This window comes from Penicillium vulpinum (assembly GCF_028829585.1).
Source record: "Penicillium vulpinum strain IBT 29486 chromosome Unknown utg000004l_segment0_segment0, whole genome shotgun sequence".
Lineage (NCBI taxonomy): Eukaryota > Fungi > Ascomycota > Eurotiomycetes > Eurotiales > Aspergillaceae > Penicillium > Penicillium vulpinum.
In genome coordinates this window covers 232766-259860 of record NW_026643244.1, presented here as the reverse complement: position 1 = coordinate 259860, position 27095 = coordinate 232766, and the positions used below count along the sequence as shown (strand labels likewise).

At 46.9% G+C, this 27095-nt stretch overlaps 10 protein-coding genes across 10 annotated transcripts; 6 read left to right on the top strand and 4 right to left on the bottom strand.

Annotated features, from left to right (window-relative positions):
- Positions 1-211: 211 nt before the first annotated feature.
- N7479_008637 (F-box protein) lies at positions 212-1560 on the top strand (the record flags this gene model as incomplete). The annotated part of the gene is made up of 3 exons (XM_057256330.1): positions 212-315; positions 369-878; positions 936-1560. The coding sequence occupies 3 exons, from the start codon at positions 212-214 to the stop codon at positions 1558-1560; spliced, it is 1239 nt and encodes a 412-aa protein (XP_057103788.1).
- Positions 1561-1878: 318 nt separating this feature from the next.
- On the top strand, positions 1879-2925 carry N7479_008636 (uncharacterized protein; the record flags this gene model as incomplete). Its single annotated transcript, XM_057256329.1, has 1 exon — positions 1879-2925. The coding sequence occupies one exon, from the start codon at positions 1879-1881 to the stop codon at positions 2923-2925; it is 1047 nt and encodes a 348-aa protein (XP_057103787.1).
- Positions 2926-3143: 218 nt separating this feature from the next.
- N7479_008635 (uncharacterized protein) lies at positions 3144-3380 on the bottom strand (the record flags this gene model as incomplete). The annotated part of the gene is made up of 1 exon (XM_057256328.1): positions 3144-3380. One exon carries the CDS (start codon positions 3378-3380, stop codon positions 3144-3146), a length of 237 nt encoding a protein of 78 aa, XP_057103786.1.
- Positions 3381-3472: 92 nt separating this feature from the next.
- Positions 3473-5986, bottom strand: N7479_008634 (SulP family inorganic anion transporter; the record flags this gene model as incomplete). The annotated part of the gene is made up of 4 exons (XM_057256327.1): positions 3473-4171; positions 4233-4752; positions 4802-5431; positions 5517-5986. The coding sequence occupies 4 exons, from the start codon at positions 5984-5986 to the stop codon at positions 3473-3475; spliced, it is 2319 nt and encodes a 772-aa protein (XP_057103785.1).
- Positions 5987-6639: 653 nt separating this feature from the next.
- Positions 6640-7792, top strand: N7479_008633 (translation initiation factor eIF2 subunit alpha; the record flags this gene model as incomplete). Its single annotated transcript, XM_057256326.1, has 4 exons — positions 6640-6754; positions 6826-6988; positions 7045-7252; positions 7318-7792. The coding sequence occupies exons 1-4, from the start codon at positions 6677-6679 to the stop codon at positions 7790-7792; spliced, it is 924 nt and encodes a 307-aa protein (XP_057103784.1). The 5' UTR covers positions 6640-6676.
- Positions 7793-8431: 639 nt separating this feature from the next.
- Positions 8432-15190, top strand: yvc1 (putative potassium ion channel Yvc1; the record flags this gene model as incomplete). The annotated part of the gene is made up of 9 exons (XM_057256325.1): positions 8432-8507; positions 8557-8884; positions 8940-9874; positions 9922-10062; positions 10120-10521; positions 10967-11000; positions 11187-14478; positions 14536-14672; positions 14731-15190. The coding sequence occupies 9 exons, from the start codon at positions 8432-8434 to the stop codon at positions 15188-15190; spliced, it is 5805 nt and encodes a 1934-aa protein (XP_057103783.1).
- Positions 15191-15584: 394 nt separating this feature from the next.
- On the top strand, positions 15585-15884 carry N7479_008631 (uncharacterized protein; the record flags this gene model as incomplete). Its single annotated transcript, XM_057256324.1, has 1 exon — positions 15585-15884. One exon carries the CDS (start codon positions 15585-15587, stop codon positions 15882-15884), a length of 300 nt encoding a protein of 99 aa, XP_057103782.1.
- Positions 15885-17819: 1935 nt separating this feature from the next.
- Positions 17820-18705, bottom strand: N7479_008630 (uncharacterized protein; the record flags this gene model as incomplete). Its single annotated transcript, XM_057256323.1, has 4 exons — positions 17820-18466; positions 18519-18537; positions 18607-18634; positions 18692-18705. The coding sequence occupies 4 exons, from the start codon at positions 18703-18705 to the stop codon at positions 17820-17822; spliced, it is 708 nt and encodes a 235-aa protein (XP_057103781.1).
- Positions 18706-21566: 2861 nt separating this feature from the next.
- On the top strand, positions 21567-22493 carry N7479_008629 (ankyrin repeat domain-containing protein; the record flags this gene model as incomplete). The annotated part of the gene is made up of 1 exon (XM_057256322.1): positions 21567-22493. The coding sequence occupies one exon, from the start codon at positions 21567-21569 to the stop codon at positions 22491-22493; it is 927 nt and encodes a 308-aa protein (XP_057103780.1).
- A 666-nt stretch (positions 22494-23159) lies between these two features.
- Positions 23160-23927, bottom strand: N7479_008628 (uncharacterized protein; the record flags this gene model as incomplete). The annotated part of the gene is made up of 1 exon (XM_057256321.1): positions 23160-23927. The coding sequence occupies one exon, from the start codon at positions 23925-23927 to the stop codon at positions 23160-23162; it is 768 nt and encodes a 255-aa protein (XP_057103779.1).
- Positions 23928-27095: the final 3168 nt, after the last annotated feature.

The window sequence follows — 27095 nt, the reverse complement described above, 5'->3', positions numbered from 1 at the left end:
GGTATCGGCATTTCATTTGCTTGGATGTTACGACGCTACGATGCTAGTCGATCTCTCAACCCAAGTGGACCATCGAGAGGCTTAGTCATATGCTATTTAAGGACCGCGGGATCTACGGCCCCCTTCAATTAACCTGTTTAATTTCGATGAGCTCATGCAAAGTGCGCCTCTCGTTGGGAGCCAGTCAATTCATGTGTTCTAGGGCTCAAGAATGACTGGCTTTGCCAAATTCGCCCTCTCCGTTCAAAAAGTCCGGGCTGCGATTCATAACAGGAGAAAGGCGGGCGCCAAGGACCAGCGCGGATCGTCTTTAAGGTGAGATCTTTTGCGACAATTCGCGAAAATTCACTGGCTCACTTCCGTATCAGAAACGACTATGCAGATATTCCACCGTCCTCCCCATGGGACCTCCCCGTCGAGATTCAAATCCGCATCTTTGCATATTCCGGCATCACCGACTTCCATCCGCTGAGACTCGTCTGCAAGGCTTTTTACCAACTGCTCACCAGGAATGAGCATGAGATTGTCCGGCAGTATCTCCGCTTACGTCGCCACGGTACCCTTCCATCCCCAATCGACGAGGACCGCATCTATACTCGAAACCCAGGCGATGATGTCGTGCTGTTGTCAGACCTATTCCCGCCGTCCAAAAGCGCCAGGGGCGGCCATCTCTATACTTTCAAATACTTGCATGGGCTGAGACGAAGGCAAATGCTTTGCTCGAGGCTTTGCTACTACCTAGCAGATCGGATTCTCGATCGCTTCGTCCAGACCGAACCGGCCGTTATAAGGGCCTCATTTCCCGCAAAGCGAAACGAGCGCAACGCCCTTGTCAAGCGTGGCGTAACTAGCATATGGTTCCACCTTGCACCGCTCATGTAAGAACAGTGGGGAACTGCTTCCTTTTAGCAAGTCACTGACCTTTTCTCTACCAGGTACTATACACTCTATTTCCTCGAATCATATGCGTCAGTTCGACGCGAGCACACGCACACCCTCGTACAAAAATACGAGGCTGGTCAGCTGCCTGTACCCTTCCCCCTCGAGATACGCCAAAGGATGTACCGCGAGCTACAAACCCGGATTCTCCAAAGCCCTCCCTTCACCAACACGGCGGCATTGGTTGCGACACACCATTGCATGCATCTGCTTGTTTCATCTATACGCTACTCTATGTCCCCAGACGGACAAACTGAGATTGATGATTCGTGGATTAGCTCATTACTCACATTGGCACCGTTTGTGCGGATAGTCGAGTTTTTCTCCGCTGAGATCGGGGACGGTGGGAGCCAGCGAACACAACGCAAGGAATTTATGTACAACTTCTATAACGACATGACGAAGTATGAAAAGGATCACATGAACTCGGTTGTTTTTGCGCGCGCGTCTGCGCAGAACTTGCATAGTTCGGTGCAAGATATCTGGTTTGCTGCTGCTGAGGCTGAGTTGAGAGCCCGGAGAGCGATACCCCATGACGTAGAGCACGTCTGGATCTGGAATGGGATTCCAATTGTTTTTGGGTGTCCGGATTGCCATCCCACAAGAGGATGGCAGGCATGATACACTGGGTTTTAAGTGTTGGAGGCGCCTGGGGTCTAGTTTCTTTCTTATACTGGAGTTGAATAGCTGAACATTCCAACTAAATGCATTTAGATTTGCATTCTAATCTATTTTGTTCTTCTCAAATTAAAAGAAAGTCCTAACTAGTATGTAGTTGTTGTAGTCGAAGTGATTTGGACAGTTGATAGTGTTTGCTTAGTTTGCAACACGCACGCGTCGCTATGTACATCACCGAGTATCAATCTTCTCGACAATAATGTGCTTCAATTGTAGCATAAGAATTAGCCGAGGTCATTGCAGGCCCACACATTGAATTCCATGGAGCACGCAGACTCACGACAGTTGTTCAACACTTCTTGGACCATTCACCGTCTATCCCCTCTGCATCATGGAAAGGACTGTGAAACACTCCTAGACAACCAAGTTGCCTTGAAAACATATGCAACGCGTCTACGCGACCATCTCACAGGCGATATCATCGCTGGTACTCATACAAGCATCAGTGCAGCAGATGACGATGCGCTCTCAAAGACAGGCGCTCTAAAAGATTGTCTATGGCGTTCAATCTCCCCTCAATCATTGCGCGACGAAGCGCCAAGCAGCTCCCAGAATACAAAATTTCCTGGAATCCTTGTAACGCTAGAATACGAAAATATAGTCTACAAAGCAGCTTTGCTCGCAGACACAGAATCATCCCCAAATCAGCGCACGGGGTCCACATCTCTCCCTCTTCTTCTAACCAGATTTCCAACTGCGCTCCGGCAAACATTCCTCACCTTCCTATCTACCAATTTTGACACTTACTGCTCGCCTCTCCGGCTGCCGTCGAGCTTTCTTTGTGCTGGTCTAGAGACATATGTTGATACCCTGCGCACTCAACAGCCAGGTACAAGTGACACAGTCGAAAATGTTATCAAAGAGTTACAGCTCACACTCTCCTTTTCACCATCGATCGCACCAGCGCTGAGATCTCTCAATGTTAGCGTCACACGTGCTTCACTAACGGACTTCCTGCGCGATCACCCTCGACAGTCGGGGCCGAAGTCGCGCAGTCTTCAGCATAAACTGCGGAGCCCTTTCATCGCCAATCTTACTTCATACCTGGAGACGCATCTTGCCATGAAGCTGGATTTGGATGGGTCATCTTCAAACGAGCCTGCTAGGCAGCATGTGAGACTGTCGAAGATTGCCTGTGCTGCTTTTGTTTTGGGTAGTGAAGGACGCGTGAAGCTGGTTGTGGCTGATGATGGGGACGAGGGCTCCCGAGTTCGAGGCGACCAGAATGAACTTGCTTTGGAGGCTGGGGAATCGCTTCTACGGTCCGTGATACGAAAGGCTATTATCGGGGATCATTCGGCTACGTGAACTTCTGGATATTTTTCTGTGCCAGTGTGAAACTGGAACACGTTACAGTATCTTTGGAGCTCGCAACAAGCAGTCGGTCTGCGGTGTGAACCCATCAGCATGGTCCATCTTCACCTAAAAGTCCATGGCTTCGCTATCGAGGCCACCAGTAAGTTGGCCGCTGATGAGCTTCGAGCCAATACACACGGGTGCGCAAGCCGAGTAATCAAATACAGCGCCTAGCGTCGTGCTTTGGCCTGATGCTCCATCACTGTGGTAGTGCGGATGCTGCAGTCCCGGCTTTCATTGCCAAGATGGCACGCCCAGGAGAGCCGATCAGTGGTGTGTAGCAAAGCGGGAGGGTTTAATCCGGTTTCATTAAACCAAAGCTCATTGTCTGGGAAAAAATAATCGATCATGTTCTCTATCTCCTTGATAAGTGGTGCACTGTGACAGAACATCAGGTAGTACACCATTTTTGATTATTTTAGATAACCGAAATGCAATATGTATAAAACATCCAACCCGTATCCAAACACACGTCACCAATTTTAACATGATATATACACTATATCTCCTGTGTCTGATTCTCTGATTCCGCCAACCGCAGCGCTTCATCAACACTGGGCACGAAATGACTCAATCCCCCACACTCCTCAACAATACCACTTCGCTCAAACATGCGGAACACATTGCTATTCGGCAAACGACAGAAGAAAACTCTGACGCGTTGCTCTGCGTACGCGTGCACGATCTCCGAGAGAACCTGGGTACCAGACCCATCGATACTTGTAACGCCATGAACGTCAAAAATAATATTCTTATTATGCTCCGGCGCGCGCATGCGCGGCAGGGAAGGGTGAGCATGACTGGAGCCGTAAAGTTCCAGACGTCGCAGGCGATTCTTTAGGTCGCCTGTATTGGCAAACGTGAGGGGTTCGGGGATCTTGACGATCAGGGCGCCTTCGACTAGCTCCACGTTTTCTGGGTGGAGTTCAGCGTTGTCGAAACGCGCAGCTGTGCCTAGGACCTTGCCCAGAATCTGGATTCGGGGGTGCGTTGCGTGTCGGATGAGGATTATCACTGACAGGCCCATTCCCATGGCCATGCCTAGTTCCAGGGAGTAGAAGATTGTTGTTGTGAAAATGAGGAGCATGAGGACGATCTCTGACCATCCGCGCAGGCGAACGAAAAAGAGTAGGTCATGCGGGCATTCTTCCACTAGGGTGAAGGCCACAACGGAGATCATAGAGCACAGGACTGCTTTCTATTAGGTAATTAGCATCGTCAGCATTTGGAAAAAGCACACAGGTTTGGGAGGGACGAACCGGAAGGTAGTAGAGATAAGGCAAAAGCACCATGACACATGTGAATGTAATGATGCTTAGGAAAACACTAGTCATAGGTGACCGTGCTCCTGTCTGTGAACTAAGTTTGCTTCGTCCGTATCCGCCAAATGCAGGCAGGGCAGAGAAGCAGCCTCCGACGACATTGGCAACGCCTAATGCAACCATCTCACGATTAGCACTCATATACATTCCTTTGATTCCATTGGAATTGCCTTCGCCCAGCCCCTTTGCCGCAACAGATGACTCAAAGAAGCCAAGTAGCGCGATAATAAACGATTTGCTCAATGCTGTGCGCACATGTTTCATATGCGCAAGCTGGAAGGGCCAGTTGAAAGCGAATAGTCCTCCAGATCCGACCTCCGTAGGTCCAAGAATTTCGAGCCCTTTGGCTTCCCAGTCGAGGTGCCAAGCCAAAACCGCCGACAGTGCAACAACAAGGAAGCGGTCTGGGAAATAAATCACTTGAGGGATACGAGGCACAAGCATCTTTTTCAAAGTTCTTTAGAGAATCAGTATGATGTATATGAATCCATGGATGCGGTACGAACCTGAACACCATGATGACAGAAAAGCTGACAATCGAAACAATAGCAGTTAGTCCATGGCAATCTCGAGCATGTCGAATGATGAAAATAAGTTTTTCAACACTGGTACCATGGCTAACGCCGGATTCTTTGGCATGCTCGGCCAGACCCAATTCCGGGATAAGCTGGTCTACAAAGATCACAAAGCCGATAGCAGTGATGAATCCTCGCAAGAATGGTCGACTGAGTACGTTGTCCAAAAACCCTAGGCGGGTTAGTCCGGCAATCAGTATCATGCCACCGGACATTGCAGTAGCCACTCCTACAATAAGAGCGGTTTCTGTAAGGTCGTCCTCGCCTGAGTTTCCTTGCATGACACTTGCTTTGACAATAGCACCTGTTAGGAGGGAACCCGCAGCCTCTGGTCCAACTACCAAAAGAGGGCAGCTTCCTAGGATGGCATAGATCAAGGGATGGATGACGAAAGAGTAGAGACCACTGATGGGTGGTGCATGGGCAAGATTAGAGGCCAAAGAGAGGGCCATCGGGATGTAGATAGACGCCACAGTCAACGCAGCCATGAGATCTCCGCGCAGAAATGACCAATGATATTGGCCAATCCAATTTAAAAACGGAATGTAATAGGATATATATCTGCCATTGATTCGTCAGCGACCAGTGTTGAAGCAGGCCATGAGTGTGCTCGCGGTGTATGAATAATGAACAAGATACGACCTACTGTTTGTTCGTGTCGGTTATTGGGAAAGTAAAAGACGATTTCATCTGTGACGGAGCCTCTGAGTCTGGGACCGACTCTGGGTGGTCTACTCCACCTCTAGGGCGATCGGCCGCGCCGTCTGTCACCTCATGTCCGTTATGCCCAAATGTATCGCCCGGTCCTCCAATGTATGATTGTGCTCCCGCATCTTCTACCTGCGGCGAAAATGTGCCATGGCTGCAGCGCCTTTCACCGCACGCAGGACCAGCCTGAAGGTATGATTCCAGAAGCCGAGTTCTCACATCTGGTTCGCTCGTAACCCCAGTGCCGGTCCGGCTGGCCTGTGCGGTATAATTTTCATGGCTCGCATTTGTCGAGATCCCAAGGCCAGTTTGAGGCGATGAACGGAAAGCGTCGACAATGCGGTCTCGTAGAGTCCGACGTCCGAGTCCGTCAGGCTCCCCGGGAAGTAATGAACTTGTTTCAGACATGATCTTTTGGAAAGAGACGTTTGGAGGAGTATTAGTTCAAAGATTCAGATATTAAGTAGCCCGCCATCAATAGTAACTGGTCATAAAATTAGGTAAAAGATTGAAAGCAATTGGAACGACAAGTCCAGCCCAAATTGTTTTTTGTTGGCCAGGCAAGGGTCACGCTAGGGGACCGATAAGCGGGGAAAGCAAGCGTTATCGTTAATTCAACGCAGGTCCTCGGAGAATGGCTATGCAATGAGAGAAAGCATAAATAGCATAATCTCAGGAAGTTTTCTGATTCGTAGAATGGTCGGATGCCATCTAAGTACTGAGGATTATATATGTTGTACAAGAAAATATGCCCAGGTGTTCCCCGGGCTGTTGTTGCCGTTGACGTAATTTATTGATAGATGTGTCAGCCAAGATAAACGGGGCCTAAAGGGCTGAGGTCGAAGGCGGTGTAAAACTGATATCACGTGCCTTTTGGTCCCGTGACTGATCAGGTCAATGTGGGTTTTGAATGTCCGCCACAAAGAGATAGATTGTGCCTTATTCACGTCGCCTATCCCCTCTGCGCTCCTGTTTCTCCGGACCATACGATCACTCATATCTTATTGGTCACCGCCTTGATCGTCTCGATTGTACTATCAAATCCGTCTCTTTTGCACCTAAAATTTCCCCGAGGAAAAAAAACAGAACCCCGCCAACATGTCTTTAACAAACTGTCGGTTCTATGAGGACAAGTACCCGGAGGTGGACAGCTTTGTCATGGTGAATGTCAAGCAGGTATGGATTAAATGGCTTATTAAATGAGAGATCAAAGCGACAGGGACTGATTTTTGTGTGAAATGAGCTAGATCGCCGAGATGGGCGCATACGTGAAGCTGCTTGAATATGACAACATCGATGGCATGATTCTTCTCTCAGAACTCTCTCGCAGACGTATCCGCAGTATCCAGAAGCTCATCCGCATTGGGCGCAACGAGGTCGTTATTGTGCTTCGTGTCGACAAGGAGAAAGGTAAGGATACATGATTTGCCCTGGAAGAATTCGAGAACTAACTTGTCAACTTGAAGGTTACATCGATCTGTCGAAGCGACGTGTCTCCCCCGAAGATGTCATCAAGTGCGAGGAGCGTTACAACAAGAGCAAGGCTGTGCACTCTATCATGCGCCACGTCGCAGAGGCCACTCAGACCCCGCTGGAGACCCTATACGAGACCATCGGGTGGCCTTTGAACCAGAAATATGGCCACGCGCACGATGCCTTCAAGATCTCTATTACGTAGGTTCTTATCTCTTTTTTATCTCATGATATGATCGAATTTCTCTGACCGTTGTTCTTTTCAGCAACCCCAATGTCTGGGATGAGATCACCTTCCCTAGCGATGCCGTCAAGAGTGAGCTGCAGCAATACATCAGCAGCAAGCTGACCCCTCACCCTACCAAGGTCCGTGCCGATATCGAGGTTACCTGCTTCGGTTATGATGGAATCGATGCCGTCAAGGATGCCCTCCGTACCGCCGAGGCCGACAACACCCCCGAGAACCAGATCAAGGTCAGACTGGTTGCTCCTCCTCTCTACGTCCTGGCCAGTCAATGTCTCGACAAGACCCTCGGTGTCAAGTTGCTTGAGGAGGCCATTGTGAAAATCGAAGAGCGTATCAAGTCACACGGCGGTAGCTGCACCGTCAAGATGGCGCCCAAGGCTGTCACTGAGCACGATGATGCGATCCTGCAGGAGCTTATGGAGAAGCGTGAGCGTGAGAACACCCAGGTTAGCGGAGATGAGGACTCGGAAAGTGATGAGGGTGTTCCCGAATAAGCAACGGGTTACAATTCCGAAGGGGCATACAGCGGTCATCAGCGCTGGCATCCAAAGTTGGAATCACCGCTAGAGGAGAGTTGGGCAAAAATGGATAGGAAAAAGCTTGCACATATCGGAGAAGGGCTCGATGGGTCAGTGTGCTGATGGGCAGGATTGCAGTCAGAACTCGCTCTTTAGCCAAGGCAGTCGCCTGAACTTCGGGTCTGGGGATGATATATCTACGCCTGTGTATGCACTTCATGCCAATTGCGGTCGAAATCCTCGTGCCCACCGTCTGTCGGAGACGCTGAGTCCGCACAAGGTGCAAGTTCTGATGCACATAATGTTTGCGATGCAACCGAGACGTTCAATGCCAGTCATGCTTTAAAATGCAAATTCGTACCCTTGTAGAGACTGCATATGTACCTATATGTAGATTCATAAATTCATTAATTCATTTCTATAATTTAGATCGAATGCCCATATTTCCAATATTCAATGTACTTTGTACATTCAATAATGGCGGGGAGCTGAAGCTTATCTACCGCCGATCATCATTGGGTGCCCCCTCAAGCCAAAAAAAACTATCGGCGAACTCAAACTCTCCTTTTATTTTCACTCTTGTTTTTCTCCATCTTTCGCATATTCTACTGCGATATGGGACATTGGAGAAATCTCTTTCGCTCCGATCGTGGCAGGACCCGGCACCGCGTTCAGGTAGAACGTCGTCGGCGTACGTCATTTACAAACACGGGCTGTGGAACACTGCTAACAAGTCGTAGTGCTACCTGCCTATGCTGCCGAAGAGTCTGATGCCTCTGATGCTTCAAAGGAAATTGCCAAGGTTGCTCTTCGGCTGAAGTATCAAATCGAGCAGGTTGTCTCCTGCGAAGTAGAGGATAGTGTCTTGACCAACCCAAACAGCCGCATCATCACGGATGATGTGGTTGCATCTGCTAGACAGGCTGGTGGAGAAGATTACAAAGCATGCGTTGTCTATTGTCTTCTAATTTGTCTACGATGGTTCAAGATTCAATCCTCCGTCGAGCTTTGGGATTCCGATCTCCATGAGGTTCGGGCTGTGGCGTGCGAGGTCATCGCCAAGCGCATGTAATGCTCCTATGAAATTCCAGATTCTCTGCTATTTACTGATTAACTTGGGCAGTATCGAATCCGAGAAGGACCAAGATTACGTGCTGAAACACATTTTACTCAAGCGATACTCTATCTTTAGTGAAGGAGTAGAGACTGAACCTGCCAATGTTGTTGAACGAGCGGTAGATCTTCATGCCTTGAGGATCATTAGCTCTGCTCCTTACCAGAGATGTATCCAGTACCTGTGGAAGGGTTGGATCTGCCAGGAAGAAGGCAACCCAACTAACTTTGTCGAGTACACCGAGAAGTCCAACACCGGGTACTGGGTGCATTTTCACCCTGATCGGATGCGGACTCCTCTGTATCAGAATGTCTGTCAAATTTTGTTTTCCTTGGTTTACCTCGCGATTTATACGCAAGTCATCAACAGCGTGAACCCAACCGGTGACCTTGATGTGGCCGAAGCCATTCTTTACGTTATGACTCTTGCGTTCATGTGTGACGAGGGGGTCAAGTTTTGGAAAGTTGGGTGGAATTACCTCGAATTCTGGAATGCCTTCAATTCAACCCTTTACGCGATCCAGGCAGCGTCACTTATCTTGCGCTTTCTTGCCTTGGCACACTCGTCATCCACTCACGATAAACAAAGGCAGCTATACAACGAGCTCAGCTACAATTTCCTGGCTTTTGCGGGCCCTATGTTCTGGATGCGCATGATGTTGTATCTTGATTCGTTCCGCTTCTTCGGTGCAATGTTTGTAGTTCTTCGAGTCATGATGAAGGAGAGCTTGATATTCTTTGCCCTTCTATTTGTGGTTATGGCTGGTTTCTTCCAGGCCTTCGTCGGCATGGCCCAAGTCGACCCTGATGTCCCTCTCCATCGAAACATTCTCCAGGGAATGGTAAATAGTATTATGCAGAGCCCCGAGTTTGATACTTTCCAGGATTTTGCATTTCCCTTTGGCATCATCCTCTACTATGTTTTCAATTTCATTGTTATGACTGGTAAGTTTCCGTTCGACTTGTTTCGGGATGATGTTAACAATTCTCAGTTTTGTTGAATATCCTCATCGCCTTGTACAACAGCGCATATACAGATATCTCTGGCAATGCTACAGAGGAGTACATGGCCATCTTCGCGCAGAAAACCATGCAGTTCGTTCGCGCCCCAGATGAAAATGTCTTCATCCCGCGTAAGTATTGATTCAATTCCGATAGCACATGCGTCACTAATTTGCTCCGGTTACTAGCATTCAACCTCATCGAGATTCTGTTTCTGGTGGCCCCATTCGAATGGTGGCTTTCGCGGGAGACCTATGCCAAGCTCAATGACTTTGTAATGGCCGTGATCTACTCGCCGTTGCTCACCATTGCAGCCTGGGTTGAGATCCGTCAAGCGCACCGAATTCGATGGAATCGCCGCCATGGCGAAGAAGATGATGATACTGCTCAAGAATGGGAGCATGTGGCTAAGGAGGTCAATTTTGATCTTGATGACACTTGGAAGCAACAGATAGCAGAGTCCACGCCGGATATCAAGGTTGATAGTTGTACTTATGAACTCAGAGAGCTGAAGGAGCAGGTTAGGTTGTTGACAGAGATGGTGAGGGAATTGACTCAGGAGAAAGTGGACAAGAAGGTGGATGGAGCAAGTTAGGGAAGCCGAAGCCATTATATATATCAGCATGTTCAAACAGCACTACCACCAGAACATTACATAGGTAGTAATGTTGAAACTTGAAACTTGAAACTTGATTGGTTATTGTGCCTTCGTATAACCTTCTGGGTTTAAAAGTATAGATGAATGTTTATGCAAACTTCATTTTCCACAACCCCCCAAAAAAACTCCATAATAATACAATTAACTAATAACCAAAAAACAAAAGGAGCAAAAAAAGAAATCTCAGGTTTTGTTTTTAGGAATAGCCGAACGCGGGGGTCGAACCCGCAGCCTTAAGATTAAGAGTCTTACGCTCTACCGATTGAGCTAGCCCGGCCGGGCTGTTGGAGGAGGCTGCACTTTAGTGCTACATAAGCCAAAAGCGGTCCAGGGGTTCACCCCGGGGCCTAGGTAGAGACAGGCTGACATAATGCTAGCGCGTCGAGCGGCGAATCCTCTGGAACCAAAATTGTAAGGTGGAAGGTGGCTTCATCTACGAATCTGAGCATTTCCTACATTGGATCCTATCATTGCTTCCCTGTTTCGTATGAGTCTTTAAATTTCTGGTTGTTTGACTCTGACCGCGGTCACTAAATTGCCATCATGTGCGTTCCCAGAACCTCCCCCCGATTCTTTGCTCCAACTAACAGTATACAGGGCAAAACTCGTGGATGACCCTCAGATCCATACTGCCTCGTTGCATAACCCACTCCCTTGGCAATTGCATACATATGTCTGGCCTTTCCTGATCATCTGGCCTGTGTTCTTCGCCTTTTACCTCTCCCCCGATCGTTATGATACCTACATTCAGGGACAGGAATGGACCTTCGTGTTCGCGGGGTCTATCGTCACCTTCCAATCGCTCTTCTGGCTGATGACCAAGTGGAACATTGATATCAACACCCTATTCACTACCACTCGATCCAAGTCCATCGACACTGCCCGGCTTATCAAGGTGGTTCCCATCACTAATGCTGGCTCTGCCGAGATCTGCACATTGATTAGAGAGAACAACGGCCCGAAGAAGACTCTTTCATTCCTCTTCCAGAAGCGCCGCTTCCTCTTTTACCCGGAAACTCGCACATTCGCACCCCTATCCTACGCCCTTGACGCCGAACCAAAGCCGGCGCTCAAGACTTTCCAACTGACCGAGGGCTTCACGTCGAAGGCCGAGATCGACCGTATCCAAAACCACTATGGCGATAACACCTTCGATATCCCTGTTCCTGGTTTCCTTGAGCTCTTCCAGGAGCACGCTGTTGCGCCGTTCTTCGTCTTCCAGATTTTCTGTGTCGGATTGTGGATGTTGGATGAATACTGGTACTACTCGCTTTTCACACTCTTCATGCTTGTTATGTTTGAGAGCACTGTTGTGTGGCAGCGCCAAAGGACCCTGAACGAGTTCCGTGGAATGAGCATCAAGCCTTACGATGTTTGGGTATACCGTGAACGGAAATGGCAGGAGATCACTAGTGATAAGCTTCTTCCCGGCGACCTCATGTCAGTGAACCGCACCAAGGAGGACAGTGGCGTTGCCTGTGATATTCTTTTGATTGAAGGTAGTGTCATTGTGAACGAGGCTATGCTTTCTGGCGAGAGCACACCTCTTCTGAAAGACTCCGTCCAGCTCCGTCCCGGCGATGACTTGATTGAACCGGATGGATTTGATAAGCTCTCGTTTGTGCATGGCGGTACCAAGGTCCTCCAGGTTACTCACCCTAATCTGACTGGCGACTCGGGCTTGAAGAACTTGGCCAGCAACGTTATCATGCCCCCAGACAATGGTGCTTTGGGTGTGGTTGTTAAGACTGGTTTCGAAACCAGCCAGGGTAGCCTTGTTCGGACCATGATTTACTCGACTGAACGTGTCTCTGCCAACAATGTTGAAGCTCTGTTCTTCATTCTCTTCCTACTGATTTTCGCAATTGCCGCTTCGTGGTACGTGTGGCAAGAGGGTGTGATCCAGGACCGCAAACGCTCCAAGCTTCTGCTCGACTGTGTCCTCATCATCACCAGTGTTGTTCCTCCCGAACTACCCATGGAACTGAACTTGGCCGTCAACACTAGTCTTGCTGCTTTGAGCAAATTTGCCATTTTCTGCACTGAGCCTTTCCGTATCCCCTTCGCTGGTCGTGTTGACATCGCTTGCTTCGACAAGACCGGTACCCTGACTGGAGAGGACCTTGTCGTTGATGGTATTGCTGGACTCACCCTAGGTGAACCTGACTCGAAGGTCGAAGCCGATGGTGCTCACCCCGAATTGGCCAATTCCTCTGCTGCTGGACTTAACACCACTCTCGTTCTCGCCAGTGCTCACGCCCTGGTGAAGCTGGATGAGGGTGAGGTCGTCGGTGATCCTATGGAAAAGGCTACATTGGAATGGCTCGGCTGGACTTTGGGCAAGAGCGACACTCTGTCTTCCAAGGGCAACGCTCCCGTTGTCGATGGTCGCAATGTCGAGTCTGTTCAAATCAAGAGAAGGTTCCAGTTCTCCTCGGCCCTGAAACGCCAGAGTACTATCGCCACCGTCACCACAAATGACCGCAAGTCTTCGAAGAAGATCAAGTCTACCTTTGTGGGTGTCAAGGGTGCCCCCGAGACCATCAATACTATGCTGGTCAACACACCTCCCAACTACGAAGAAACCTACAAGCACTTCACCCGCAATGGTGCTCGCGTGCTTGCTCTTGCCTACAAGTACCTTTCATCTGAATCCGAACTTTCCCAGAGTCGCGTGAACAACTATGTCCGCGATGAGGTTGAGTCTGAGCTGATTTTTGCCGGTTTCCTTGTCCTGCAGTGCCCCCTGAAGGATGATGCCATCAAGTCTGTCCGTATGCTGAATGAGAGCAGCCACCGTGTTGTTATGATCACTGGTGATAACCCGTTGACCGCTGTCCATGTCGCACGCAAGGTCGAGATTGTTGACCGTGAGGTTCTCATCCTTGATGCCCCTGAACATGACAACTCTGGAACCAAGATCGTCTGGCGTACCATCGACGATAAGCTCAATATCGAAGTCGACCCCACTAAGCCCCTCGACCCGGAGATTCTGAAGACTAAGGACATCTGTATTACTGGATATGCTCTGGCAAAGTTCAAGGATCAGAAGGCTCTCCCTGATCTGCTCCGTCACACCTGGGTTTATGCTCGTGTGTCCCCCAAACAAAAGGAAGAGATTCTTCTTGGTCTCAAGGATGCCGGATACACCACTCTGATGTGCGGCGATGGTACCAACGATGTTGGCGCTCTTAAGCAGGCCCACATTGGTGTCGCGCTCCTGAACGGCTCGCAAGAAGATCTCACCAAGATCGCTGAACACTACCGGAACACCAAGATGAAGGAGCTGTACGAGAAGCAGGTCGGCATGATGCAGAGATTCAACCAGCCCACGCCTCCAGTCCCTGTTCAGATCGCTCACCTGTATCCTCCCGGTCCTTCCAACCCACACTACCAGAAAGCCATGGAGCGGGAGTCGCAACGCAAGGGTGCTGCGATCACCGCTGCTGGTGGAACCCCCGAAGCTATCCCAACCATCACATCTCCTGGCGCTCAGGCCTTGCAGCAATCGGATTTGACACCCCAGCAGCTGAAAAAGCAGCAGGCCCAGGCTGCTGCAGCTGGCCTTGCAGACAAGCTCACAGCTTCTATGATGGAACAGGAATTGGATGACGGCGAGCCTCCTACTATCAAGTTGGGTGATGCATCAGTCGCTGCTCCCTTCACCAGCAAGTTGGCCAACGTTATTGCTATTCCGAATATTATTCGCCAGGGTCGTTGCACCTTGGTTGCGACCATCCAGATGTACAAGATCCTTGCTTTGAACTGCTTGATCAGTGCCTACAGTCTGAGTGTCATCTACCTGGATGGCATTAAGTTCGGTGATGGACAGGTCACCATCAGCGGTATGATGATGAGTGTCTGCTTCCTTTCTATTTCCCGTGCCAAGGTATGTCGCACTCATTCATGTTGATAACGTGCTTTACTAACGTTTTAATGTGTTAAGTCTGTCGAGGGTCTGTCTAAGGAGCGCCCGCAGCCCAATATTTTCAACGTCTACATCATTGGATCTGTTCTTGGACAGTTTGCCATCCACATCGCGACATTGATCTACCTCTCGAACTATGTCTATAAGCACGAGCCGTACGTTATGGGAACCTCGTTCTAATTTTTCACACTTCATGACTAACAAAATCGACAGGAGAAATTCCGATATTGATCTCGAGGGCGAGTTTGAGCCTTCCCTCTTGAACAGTGCCATCTACCTCCTCCAGCTGATCCAGCAAATCTCCACCTTCTCCATCAACTACCAAGGTCGTCCCTTCCGCGAGTCAATCCGCGAGAACAAGGGCATGTACTGGGGTCTTATCGCTGCAACGGGTGTTGCATTCTCCTGCGCCACCGAATTCGTTCCCGAGCTGAATGAGAAGCTGCGCCTCGTCCCCTTCACCAATGATTTCAAGATGACTCTGACCGTGCTGATGATCTTGGACTACGGTGGCTGCTGGTTGATTGAGAATGTTCTTAAGCACCTGTTCAGTGACTTCCGTCCTAAGGATATTGCTATTCGTCGTCCTGATCAGCTTAAGCGCGAGGCGGATCGTAAATTGCAAGAGCAAGTCGAAGCCGAAGCCGAGAAGGAGCGGCTAAGAAAGGTTTAGTCTGGTGGATTGAAGGTCTGTATCTGTATACATAGAGAGGAGGTTGTTGGATTTTAGAAATGTTCATGTGGTGCATGACATTTAATACATGTTTTTTTTGACTTTTTTTCGAACAATCTAGTACAAATGTTTTTTTTATTCTTATCTTTGATTTGAAGTTACTACTCCTGCTAGCAATTACAATAGTAGACCTGTTCTCTATGATTGTGTAGCATTTCCTACAGTGGTTACAAATGAAAGCAATTTAATAAGGTAGATTCTCACAGACCAACGACACGGTGCCACCCCGTACATATTTATATCTACGGACTTTATTGGACAGTATGACAGGGGGCTAGGGGGCGGTGAATAGATAATTTGAATACCAATAAGTGCCCGTTTCTCTTCAGCCCCCATGACTCCGTCACCCCATCTCAACCATCTCAATTCTCTATTATGGCTGAGAAATTATCTGAGGGCTGCAGTGCGTGTGGATGAACGCCCGAGCAGCAAAACCAATGCTCTTATTCGAGCCATGTTAAACTCTTTTGGTGCAAGCAGGCGGGGAGTGTGGTCGATTGGGACCGATGTGATTATGAAAGAACGCCCCGACGAAGGCCCCAAGTCCGAAGTGAATACAATGAATCAACTTGCAAACTATCCTGATATCCCAACTCCAAAGGTTCTGCGTGACTGGGTCGATGGTAACCAGTGATACTTTGTACTTCAAGAACGGATACTAGGATAAACGCTTGAGCAGGCTTGGCCTTCATTATCGGGATCCCAGAAAACGGCTATCGCGGACCAAGTGATTGAAGTTCGCAATCAGCTACGATCTATACAAAGTGTTGACCAGAGTCCTTGCTACCCAGGGTTACTTTTCTCTGACCGCGAGCCTCATGGACCCTTTCACTCTGACCTAGAACTCTGGGACGGTTTAAGCAGCACCCTCCCCGCATTCCCTCAACGAGCCTTATAAAATCTGAAAAAAAGACCCCCTAGGTGTGAGCCCTATGTCCTCACCCATTGTGGAAGACGATGGGTATTAGCCAATGACGAAAACGAAGCTGGGAAACGAGAAGCTCAGCCAGGGTCGACAAACATGCCAGGCAACTGACCATGAATAATACACCACCAATTGCAACTGGAGCGGGAGGAGGATACAGGGAGGAGGAGAGGGAGAGAGAGAGGGAGAGAGAGGGAGAGAGAGAGAGGGAGAGGGAGAGGGAGAGAGAAAGGTAGAAGGCGGAGGGTGCACTCCGCCGTATTTATTTGATATTTTTACTATATATAGGTTTGTGGGTTTGCAATATACGGGAATAGGCTGATTCTACACTCTTTATAAATCACCCTCTGTATCTACTTCCGGGAGGGATCCTAACTCGGCGTTTGGCTTCGAGTTCTTGCTTCAGCTGGATGCAGCGCCTGCATAGTCATACGCAACTAGTTAGACTGCAACAGGTCAATTGAACTTTGATTGATTGATTGATTCATCTGTGGCCCGGAATTTAGAACCTGGGAAGATTTTTGTTCTTTTAGGTTTGACATATTGGAGACATCGACAAAAAAGCCGAAAAGGATTCAGATTAGAAAATCGGGAAGTAGAAGGGTGTGTGGCAGATGAAGCGTAGATTAAGGAGAATTGAGACGGAAAGAAAGGTCGATTCTCATGAAAGAAACGTGCTGACCCCGCCTTAATCCTGGGAGATTTTAGCTTGGCTTGCTCGTTCTACAAGGATGTGCCCAATTTCGCAGAGACTTGGTCTAAATATTCTTCCTGAAAAAAAGGGGTTGTATGATATTCCCTGCGATCTCTATAGTTCCTGCTTCTTCTATCTTCATTCATCCTACCCGACGTCGCCGATGAGAAAGTAGCGGGAGTAGTGAAAGTTTCTGTTGGAATGGCATTGAGAGTGATTTTCGGCGGTCTCACTTACATTATCGAGTGTTTCTTCTAATTATATATGGGTGTGATATCATCTGAATAAATAATTTCAATTTACTACGTCAGTGAAGGCGTTTAGAGTAGATTTTTGGGTTATCCGCTGATATGTGCCTTGATGCACTATTGATTTTACAGGCACAACAAACAAGGAAATGAAACTAGGTATTGGAACATGGAGAGCTGAATAGTCGGTGAATTTCTTGGAACTCCACAGGGTTTGTAGATACAGCTGTATACATACGTGGGAGATCTATCCCTTGCATGGTGGCAATAGATCGTTGATACCATCACCACGATTAGAACCGAACGCGCGTCGTCATTTTGTAAAACAAGGCCGCGTTTCAATCATCCTGGAACCCGTTATCGTCGCAATGAAACTTTCCCTTGCTTCCACTGCCGCTTGTGTCTCGCAGCTGCAATGCAAAGCACATCGTGGGAAATTCACTGCAGACCATAGTATCATTTTAGCCTAAGGAATATTAGGAGACTATCAGCGAAGCCCTTTCTCACGAGCTCCATTTGAATTATGCATTGTGCATGTGTAAATGTTAATGCCCAATATACAATTTACGGCTAGGATGGATCACGAAATGAAGGATCTTTCTCCATGGGGTTTACTCAAATAGATAGGCAGTCAGTTATCGCTGGAATGTAATAATATGTAGTGTAGTACATCATATTCACAATGCAGCTTTTCTATTAAGGCTAGGACTGTGCCCTTGTTATGGCCCTGTTAATCACCTTGGCCATCGAGATCACATTGTCAGAAGATATGGGAATCTCATGGCCCTTGTCGTGAACAAAAACAGACCTAACCGCCTCATCACATGCCTGGCTAGCTGCCTCAGCCTTTTCCTTGTCTCGGTCGTGACATCCCCAAATATGAGCCGTCGGTATATCGAGAAGCCCATCAGCTGGATTGAACTTCGATCCAAACAATTGCCCTGCTAACAAGTCGTGGTACTGGAGTAAGCCTGGAGCGGAAAAGAAGATTCCCACTTTGAAGGGCAGCTGCACCGGTTTTTCGTCTTTTTGTTCCCGAAGCTTCTTGAACATCCACGACATAGCAAATGTGGCACCTAGGCTAAATCCCATGACGCCATCATATGGGCCCTCAGCCTGCACGTAATGCTCGAGATCGTTGAATGCCTTTATACAAGACTGTGGTGACGATGGGTTACAGTAGGCGAATGTTTCATCATCGGGAGGCAGTAATTCTCTCAAATCTAGTCTTGTAAGAATTTGCTGATCGCTAGGCTTAAAGACAAGCAAACCTTCATTAAGCGCCGAGGGAAAGGTTCCATCGACAAAGTCATAGCTGTGACTGTCGCCTAGCTCATGTCGAAGCGCATCTTAAACCCGATGTTAGTTCGATCTTTTGTTTATAGTATGAGATAGAGGTACCTGTTTGCCGTTTGAAGATCTATAGATTCGAGTTCAAAATAATCAGAAAATTGACCTTCATATGAACTTAGAAACCAACAGATCGTACCTCCGAATTGGTGCCCCTACCATGGAGACTGTCATGACCGTTAGCTACCTAGGGCGTGAAATATGACAATTTTGGGACATCATACCATAGAAAACGCATTTTGACAGAATTATAGCGCAGGAAAATCTTAACGAGGTGAAAAATGGGTATTTCCTCAAGGCTGCCAACTACACACGCCTTCAACCCCAAATATGTATGCAAGGTCTCAACTAGAAGAACCCGAGGGGTGTATTTGTTTGGGACGCGTGTTTGCTGAATCAAGATCGGGCTGAAGCTAGCTCGAAGGTAGGCTGACGTAGTTTGAATATGTAGCCTTGAAAGGACCATAGGTATATGTTCTTCTATTTTAATCTGTATCGCATCTGCTCCCCAGGTAAAAGCAGCTAAGTTGACCGCAACTTGTATTCTATTGCCATTTGTATGGACAAGATAAGAAGATCCGACTATAGTAATGTGAGCTTTCGAGGTAAGGAATCTTCTAGTTTATCTCTTTTAGGCCACACAGCATGCCTCTGCATACATATGCATATACTATGTACTAATCTGCACCTATACATGTAGACAGCATAGCCTTGGAATTTCTACTGCGTGGGGGTTTCCTATCCTACCAAAAGCTAAGAGTACTCCGCTGAAGATACGTCCCAGCAGTTCCCAAAGTAAGCTAGACTACCGGTACTCGCATCACTTTGATAGATGACGCCATTGATTAATTTTCTATAAATAAATATGCAATTACTACCAAAAGAAAGAAATAGCACCCAATGCTGAGAATTCTAGTATTTATTTTGTGGAATTGAAGCTATATAAGTAATGGGTGCTTCGAAAGTAGCCGGTTTGTTCTTGAGGAAACAGTCATCAGATGACTTTGTCGTCTTCCCTTGTGTGGTCCAGTCATCCCGCTGACGTCTATTTACTTATTTTCATATGAAAAATATGACACCAAATTAATCTGATATAGTCGAGTAACATAGCCTCCTTACTAAGCGGTGGTAAACCAAAAGGCTTAGCGCGGCTATGCTAGAAATCGTTTATTGTTTGATATAGAACATAAACGAAGAAATTATGTACAACATAACTACTCCGTAATTGTCCGCGCACTGCTGCATCTTGGATCTCCGTAAGATTACCCTAGAGGCTCGTGCGCGCAGCTGAGTTAGTGGAGTAGGATAGGGAAAGTGACGTTCGGCATAGCCGTGATAGAGGAGACATCGCAGACTTTGGTAGTCGCATCGTATTGGATAATTTGGATTTTCAGTAAGGCTCGAACTATCATAGCCTTCTAATTCAAATTGCTACCATTTTTACCGAATTTGTTTTTTTAAATAATAGACAAAGAAGTTTTCAATCAAGGCATTAGGGGTCCAAGACGAGGTAAGATGCGGAGCCTCAGCATCGGACCTCGGTCACGGGCCTCATTCAATTTTCTATTCGAGGAATACCCGCTGGACTTCTAAATGGACTATAAAATAGCACTACGGAGTAGTTCCAACATTACAATAAAGGTTGGAAGGAACAACTTATACTAACATTATCACTCCATGAATCATAGGCCTACTACAGTAGCCTTAGTTAGCAGATAGTCTCGTACTCATTTTGTAGATTATTTTGCATCGAATTTTCCGCGCCTCACCGTTCTTACTACAACCTTGAAATTAGTTCTATGTCTGGTTTGCTGCTATATCATCAAGTTTTGAAAAGCGCTTCGGCGCAAGCGGAGGGTGGGGGGAGGGAATGGATTCATTGGTGATTATTTAACAAAAGCAGGGGTTAGGGTAGTGGCCTCAGACCCTCTTCAAGAGCTACTACTGGCTATCTATCTCCCTCTTAGAAGTAAGTACGACTTACCCCTCTGTGGTGCTTTGATCAGACCAGTGGATGCTGGGAACATGGAAATTTTGGCAATTTCCTGGTAAGAATTGATTGTGATATGTTAGAAGACAGTGTCAAGGAAAAGCAAACACCCAGTCAGCTTGACTAAGCTACGGCTGCAGCCCTGGAGTGACATCCAGGGTAAATGTGTCTTCGCGCATATTATCTGGCGTTAATTAGAAACATGTGTGCTTTGGAGACACCTGACAGCCTCCTTGCGCAGCTCCCTGTATGCCCGATTATACATTACGCCATTGTTGCCTTGCCCGGACTAGGGCTAACAACCTGGCTGGCCGCAAAAACCCGACTCGCTTGCTATGGAGCGATATAGAGATATTAGAGTTTCTCGATATTTTTTTAAAAAGATGTCTAGACTTGGTAAAATGAGGCAGAGCAGCCGCGGACAAGGAAGTCACTAACTAGAAGCCTAGAACTCGGAGATCCGTCGGACCTTGAATCTGATTTGACTGTCATGCGTCTGGAAATGTATGGGAGGCTGGCCTTACACAATATCAGTCGTCAACCCTTGAATTTCTGGTACTAATTATGACTTTTTCACCGCGGGTATATCTACGGTTATGCCCGTTGCTACTTAGTTAGAGGCTTCTCTTGGGGGGTTATCTGTCATTATAACGTATCTGGAGTGCAATCCATGAAACTATCCATGTACCACTAGTAAGGGGCTGTACTATTCGGGTAGGAGTTGATAAGTCTGCCGCTTCTTCTATTGACCTCTTTTATTTCCTCCTATTTGAACTATTATTTACAAGTTACTTGCGCGCATGCGATCTTCTCCTGATTAGTTAGTTCTCTTATGACATCATGGGAGCGACAGCTTGAATGATGCTACTATTTTCTTGCCTCCAGACCCAGAGATAATGGATCCCCAGAAAGAAGCCCAAGCTGCCATTCAAGCCTTGCAGTGAAGAAGACTTCAAAACCGCACTGCTCAGAGAAACCGTCGTAAGCCATCAACATCCCTATGTTTCAAGTACTCACCTGCGTAATCTTGGCTTTCCTAATGATATGCATCTCAAGGCAAACGACAGGCAGAACTTCAACAACAACGACTAAAAGAGGTAGAAAACCAAATGAAGGGAAACCAGCAGCAAAAAGACGGCAATGACTGTGCTCCTTCTGATTATGATTATCACAACTGCCAGACGCACAACTTTGATAATGCACAGAATAAACCCGGAAACTGCCAGGTCGAGGGAAATGTACCAGCTCCTGCCTGTGTTGAACAGGAGATATCTCAATCTGAAGCTGTGGATTACGGGCGCTACACTGCCATCCAGCCCGCGGACCTGCCAAAGCAAAACGATATTCCTGACATTGCAAGCTCCACTCCGGGACTGAATAACTTCAATATATTTGATGCCATTATTAATGAAACGCCGACCTTTTCACTGGACCCAGGGCCAGGAATTTGCTCTTCGTGTGCTCACCCCAGAGCATCCAAAGATCTAGAGGCATATCAAGAGCAGGTGCCAGAGAGGACTATGCAACATCGCAGGCAGTTTTATCAACAAAAGTTCACTGTGAGCCCAGCCTCTCTCGCAGCGATAGATTTATCCACTGGAAGAATTACTAGAACCAATTTATCCACCACACGGTCGCCAACGCCGCTACCGGGAACCCCTGAGAGCCTGGAAAGTGTTTATATATCTGAAAACAAGGGGAAAACAGCACTACACATTAGTGTCGAGCGCGGCAATCTGGGAATCGTGCGTTTACTGCTGCTCTACGGGGTTGAAGTCAATAGGAGAGACAAATTGGGCCGAACAGCACTACACTATGCAGCATGTGGTGCACACATCGAAATTGCTACAGAGCTACTTATCGCGGGAGCGGACCCGGAAGCTCGCGATAATGAGGGCAGGAGCCCGCTCCATGCCGCAGCTGATGCCGAGTGTGAGCCAATGATACGGTTGCTAGTACGAGAGGGGGCGGACTTGAATGCAGCTATAGGCATTAGCGGTAGTAGCAGTAGCGAGAGGGATTATATGCCCGGTTAATGGTGAATTGAGCCGATTGATACAGCGTTCATAATTTTCAATTACCAGTATAAAAAACAATCTTATTTTTTTAGCTTCGGCATTAGACTTGATTCGAACTAGATGGATCAACAGTGAAAGCTTGAGCAGGGCAATCTAAAATAGTTGACTGAGTCCAGCTCATGTGGTAGGCAACTCTCAGCCAACCAACACCTACAACACCCGGTTGGCACCATTATCGCGTGCTCGTATTCGTCCACGGCTAATCTAGTACTTATTACTTGCTGCAATGTAACGTTGATCGGAATTAGGTACAGCCCTGGAGTAGTTCGTATCGGATCTAAAAATAATGTAATCGGGATTTCAGTTTAGTTAGACCAATGGAGCCTTGCGATTCCTTCTAAAGATAATTTATGGTGGGAAGGAGCAATGTCGTCTGGCATGCGCTCACAATTATAATAAAAATAACGCACTCACTTCTGATAGTACAATTTGAAAACCATGTGTTCACTACAACGCTTGATGAGGTTGATCCAGTCTGCTTCGTATTTATCAATGGAAAGGACTAGCGATCAAGAAGCGCAGTCAACCAATAATATTTCAAGCTAATCGAGAAATTGAGGAGAGTAGCATAGCTTGAAAAGTCAGGTACCAAGAAAGTCACTAACAGAGTGATTGATCTAGCCGCTAATAGGATTTCTTAATCACCAGGTTCAGACCAGCTACCATTTCCTCATTGAGTCTTGCCTCCTCTTCCTGGTAAATAGCAAATTTGCTTCCACCCATGCCATAAACAAGTTCATGGATCTCAGCAACTAGTGCCTCGGCCTCGGATCGTCGTGAGGGACCCTGGCCCCATAAAGCTTTTGCGATAATCCTACGAGCATTGAGAGCTTGCGGGGAGTGTTTGCCAAGGTGCGGACGAGAAACCATCCACTCATAGACCGACCGTGCTGTTTCCTCCGCTTCCTTGTATTTCCAAATCTTGACAAGGTGCTCCGCTAGTAGATGAATAGGGATAACGTTCGAATCGTCTAGCCTTTTCTCCACTAACATGCGGACGGTTTCCTCGGCCTGTGGGAGGTCCAATTCATTCTCAAGTGTATATATTCCCTGCCATATTCCATTCCACCGCTTATAATCGACTTCATAGAACGATTGAGGTGGCGAAATGGCCGCTTCTTCTTTTGCCAGCTTGTTCCGGAGTAGTTGAAGGAGAAGCTGTAGCTTTTTTTGCTGGTCTGTAGTATCGTCAGGGTTTATTCCCATCGGGTCGACGGCTAGTTGTTCTAGCTCGTGGTCTGAAAAGTTGGCAAGAAAATTACGGGCAGTCGGGTAACTAAAGCTGTCCCAGAAACGATTCACCGGTATAGGTGCCTCCCATGAAAATGACTTGGCCTTCTCGGCGGTGGTGATCTCACCAGTTGAGTACCGGAAAGATGAAACAGCTGCCATCCTTGCGGTGGAACCAAAACGATAGTCGAAATAAGAGTCAATTAGAAAGAAATGACTGGAGATGAATATGAGTAAATATTCAGAATGAGCTTCAGTTTACTTATAGACAGTTCTAAGGGGTACTCAGGTGAGGGGCTTATGGCTTCCTGCCAGACGAAGAAACGCACCTACGCTAGGATCCCAGAATTGGCCAATAGTAATGAGAGAAAAAGGTAAAATTGTGTGCTGACAGGATGCAATGAGAAAAAGTAGAGAGGAAAAAAAAAAACATCCGACAGTGGTGAATAGCGAGGACCATGAGGTGTGAATAATTTGGAAGCCAACCAAGCCATGATCAACGAGGTTGGGTGGTATTATAATGCCATTGGCCCCTCGAGCACCTTTTTGGCCTTCGAGAATACACTAGTGTGTATCTATTTTAGTGATAGCTACATAGCATGTACAGTTCATCCTTCACTTCCAAAGTTCGGCACCTTTCGCCACGTGTTTCTCTTACAATTTCCTCCCCATCGCAAAAATCTTGCTTCATAGACTTTAATAAAGCTTCGGCATTGGCTTAGAAACGATCCCATATTATTGAATATGAACCCCTTGCCGTCAGAGGTCTCGCCAACAAATGATGGCTCGATATTCACCTGCCACGCATATGATTCCATTGCGAACATCGTATATTATCAATTCTGACCCAAAGTAATTGAGATGGTCAAAGGTCATCTATATAAAATACTGAAAACAGTGATCTAGGGATTCCATCTGCGAGATTTACTACGTAGTGATGAGACTCATAATACAGAAGAAAAAAGGTCCTAAAAATCCAATACAGTGAAGCCAATACACTATTGACATGTCATGATGCGCCATTTCTGAACAATTTCACTCAATTGGACAAACACTTGTGATCATTTTGTCTGATGATCTTCTGGAGGCATTTAAGAGTTATCCCTCAAACGAATCATCAAGGCTGCAGGTAATAAATTGTGACTGCAGTCAAAGCCCCCACAGACTCTTGCGGTTCGGAATGGATGATACGAAGACTTTTGGTGGATATATGTTCTTTCCGCTATTTCTTTTTTGAAGCGAAGCTTGTATAATAATCACAAGAAATTGGGAACGAGCGTTAACTAGATGTAAGAGCAATAAGTTGAGGTTTTCAAAAGCACGATTTTCCGCAATTCAAGACTCTCCAGGATCAAAAACCCCAAATCAATAGACCAGACACTATATGCAAAGTGGATTTAGTGGCAGCATACTTGCAAATGTGTAGATGACATGACGACTAGTGTGCTGACGCCAGGCTGACATACGCATTTCGAAAATTTTCTATGTACCCCGATATCTTCGCCCACGACGCAATATCTATGGCAAAGGAATTAATGAAGCTTGAATTTGAGAGTTCAGCTAGAACCTGATCAGCGGTAACTCGTAATTATCTTCTGCCCCGAGAAGTCCCAGATGCAGTTCCACACGTTACAAAACTAGCGACGTTTAAATAATTTTTATTCTTGGTTGAAACGGTATCAAGCCATGGGGATTTCTACCCTTTTTCGGCTTGCTAACAAAAAAAAACGCGCCAAATAAAGATGATTATGTGGCATTGAAAAGACCTGATGGGTATCCATATCGTGAAATGACACATAAATCCAAAGAAATCAGATTCTTGAATTGTAAGATAATAGAGACTTTGAATCGGGCGAGATTGATTAAATTAAATTTCGGAAAAAAAGAAAGCATGAGATTACAACATAAATTCAAGGTTCTGTTCTGTTTACTGGGCGCCGTCACTGGAGAATTGAAAACCCCGTAGCACATCCACCGATTACTACTGTGAGACAAGCTCGTCGTTCTGTTCTTAGGATATTGTAGGTCTTTCTTGGCCGACAAAATTAATGGCGTTTCAGAGCTTACTAAGTAGCTGTAATCTTTTTTGTACATGCATAGATGAATTAAAATCAAGACATATAATGAAGAATACATCAGGAAATTGAAGGTAGTTTAGTATGATTTTTGCGGTGTACAATCCAGATTCTCCCCTTGATTTGGGTTGACAATCTGGGCGATCCTTCGCTGTGGTCGTGAAATTTCCAGGAGAGTACGGAGTAAAGAGAGGAGAGAAGAAGTCTTGATTTTCCACAATACACAGAAGCTAGCTAAATGCTAGGCTGGAGGAGGCTGATAAACTAGGCATCAAGGCATTAAGGCAGATGACCTGTCTCAACAGAAATCCCTAGGGCCACGGCTGAGGCTGATCTGGCTGAAAAAATTATCTATAAATCTCAATACGGAAGAAAACAAGAAACAAGATAGGGAAATAATGGATGGTTCAGCTCTTTTTTTTTATAACAATTACATCCCATGTCTGCTTTGGAGTATAAAATTCAGGAATGAGTGTACTTTGTAGAAAAAAAAGGGAATTGATATGACCACCCCCCCTTTGGCTCACACCACCCCCCTGCCTGAAATTTCAGTACCGCCTTCCCAATTAGGTACCGCCTTTGCATGGATCTGCCTACCGCTCTCCACACCGCCTTCTGGTTTTCTACACCGCCTTCCTGGTAAACTCCTATACAATAGTAGTAGACAGTAGGTACCTGCAATTTGTATATAAACCCTATACAAATTTAAGTCACTTTTTTCACATAAATCAGATCCAACAATCAAATTGATACTTCCATTCTGGTTTGTACCCAATGGAGCTGCTATGTACCAATGAAGAACGTGGCTGTGGTCGAGGACGCGGTCGGGGAAGGGGGAAAACGCGCGCGGGGAGGTGCCTGAGAGAGAGGATAATCGATTCGTATAGTAGATCAATGCACAAATGAATGAACTGTACAATTTTTTCTGATTAAAATAGAGGGTTTTTTACTATGTAAACCAGAATTACTATGGTGGTGGCAGAATATATGGCAGTATAAAATGAAGCAGCAGAAACTACGGCAAAATACTGGTCATACCCGAACTAGAAGGCGGTGACTGAAATTTCAGGCAGGGGGGTGGTCATATCAATTCCCAAAAAAAATGACAGCATAAGAGGACCCGCACTTATAAGTTTTTCCGTCTGTTCCCGGTTACTTCTAACGGCTTTCTACTCCGTAACTTCCCTAAACGGAAATGAGTAGTAGTCCACGGGTTGGAAGGTAGGTGGAGTATAGGTAGGGCCCACAGCCACTC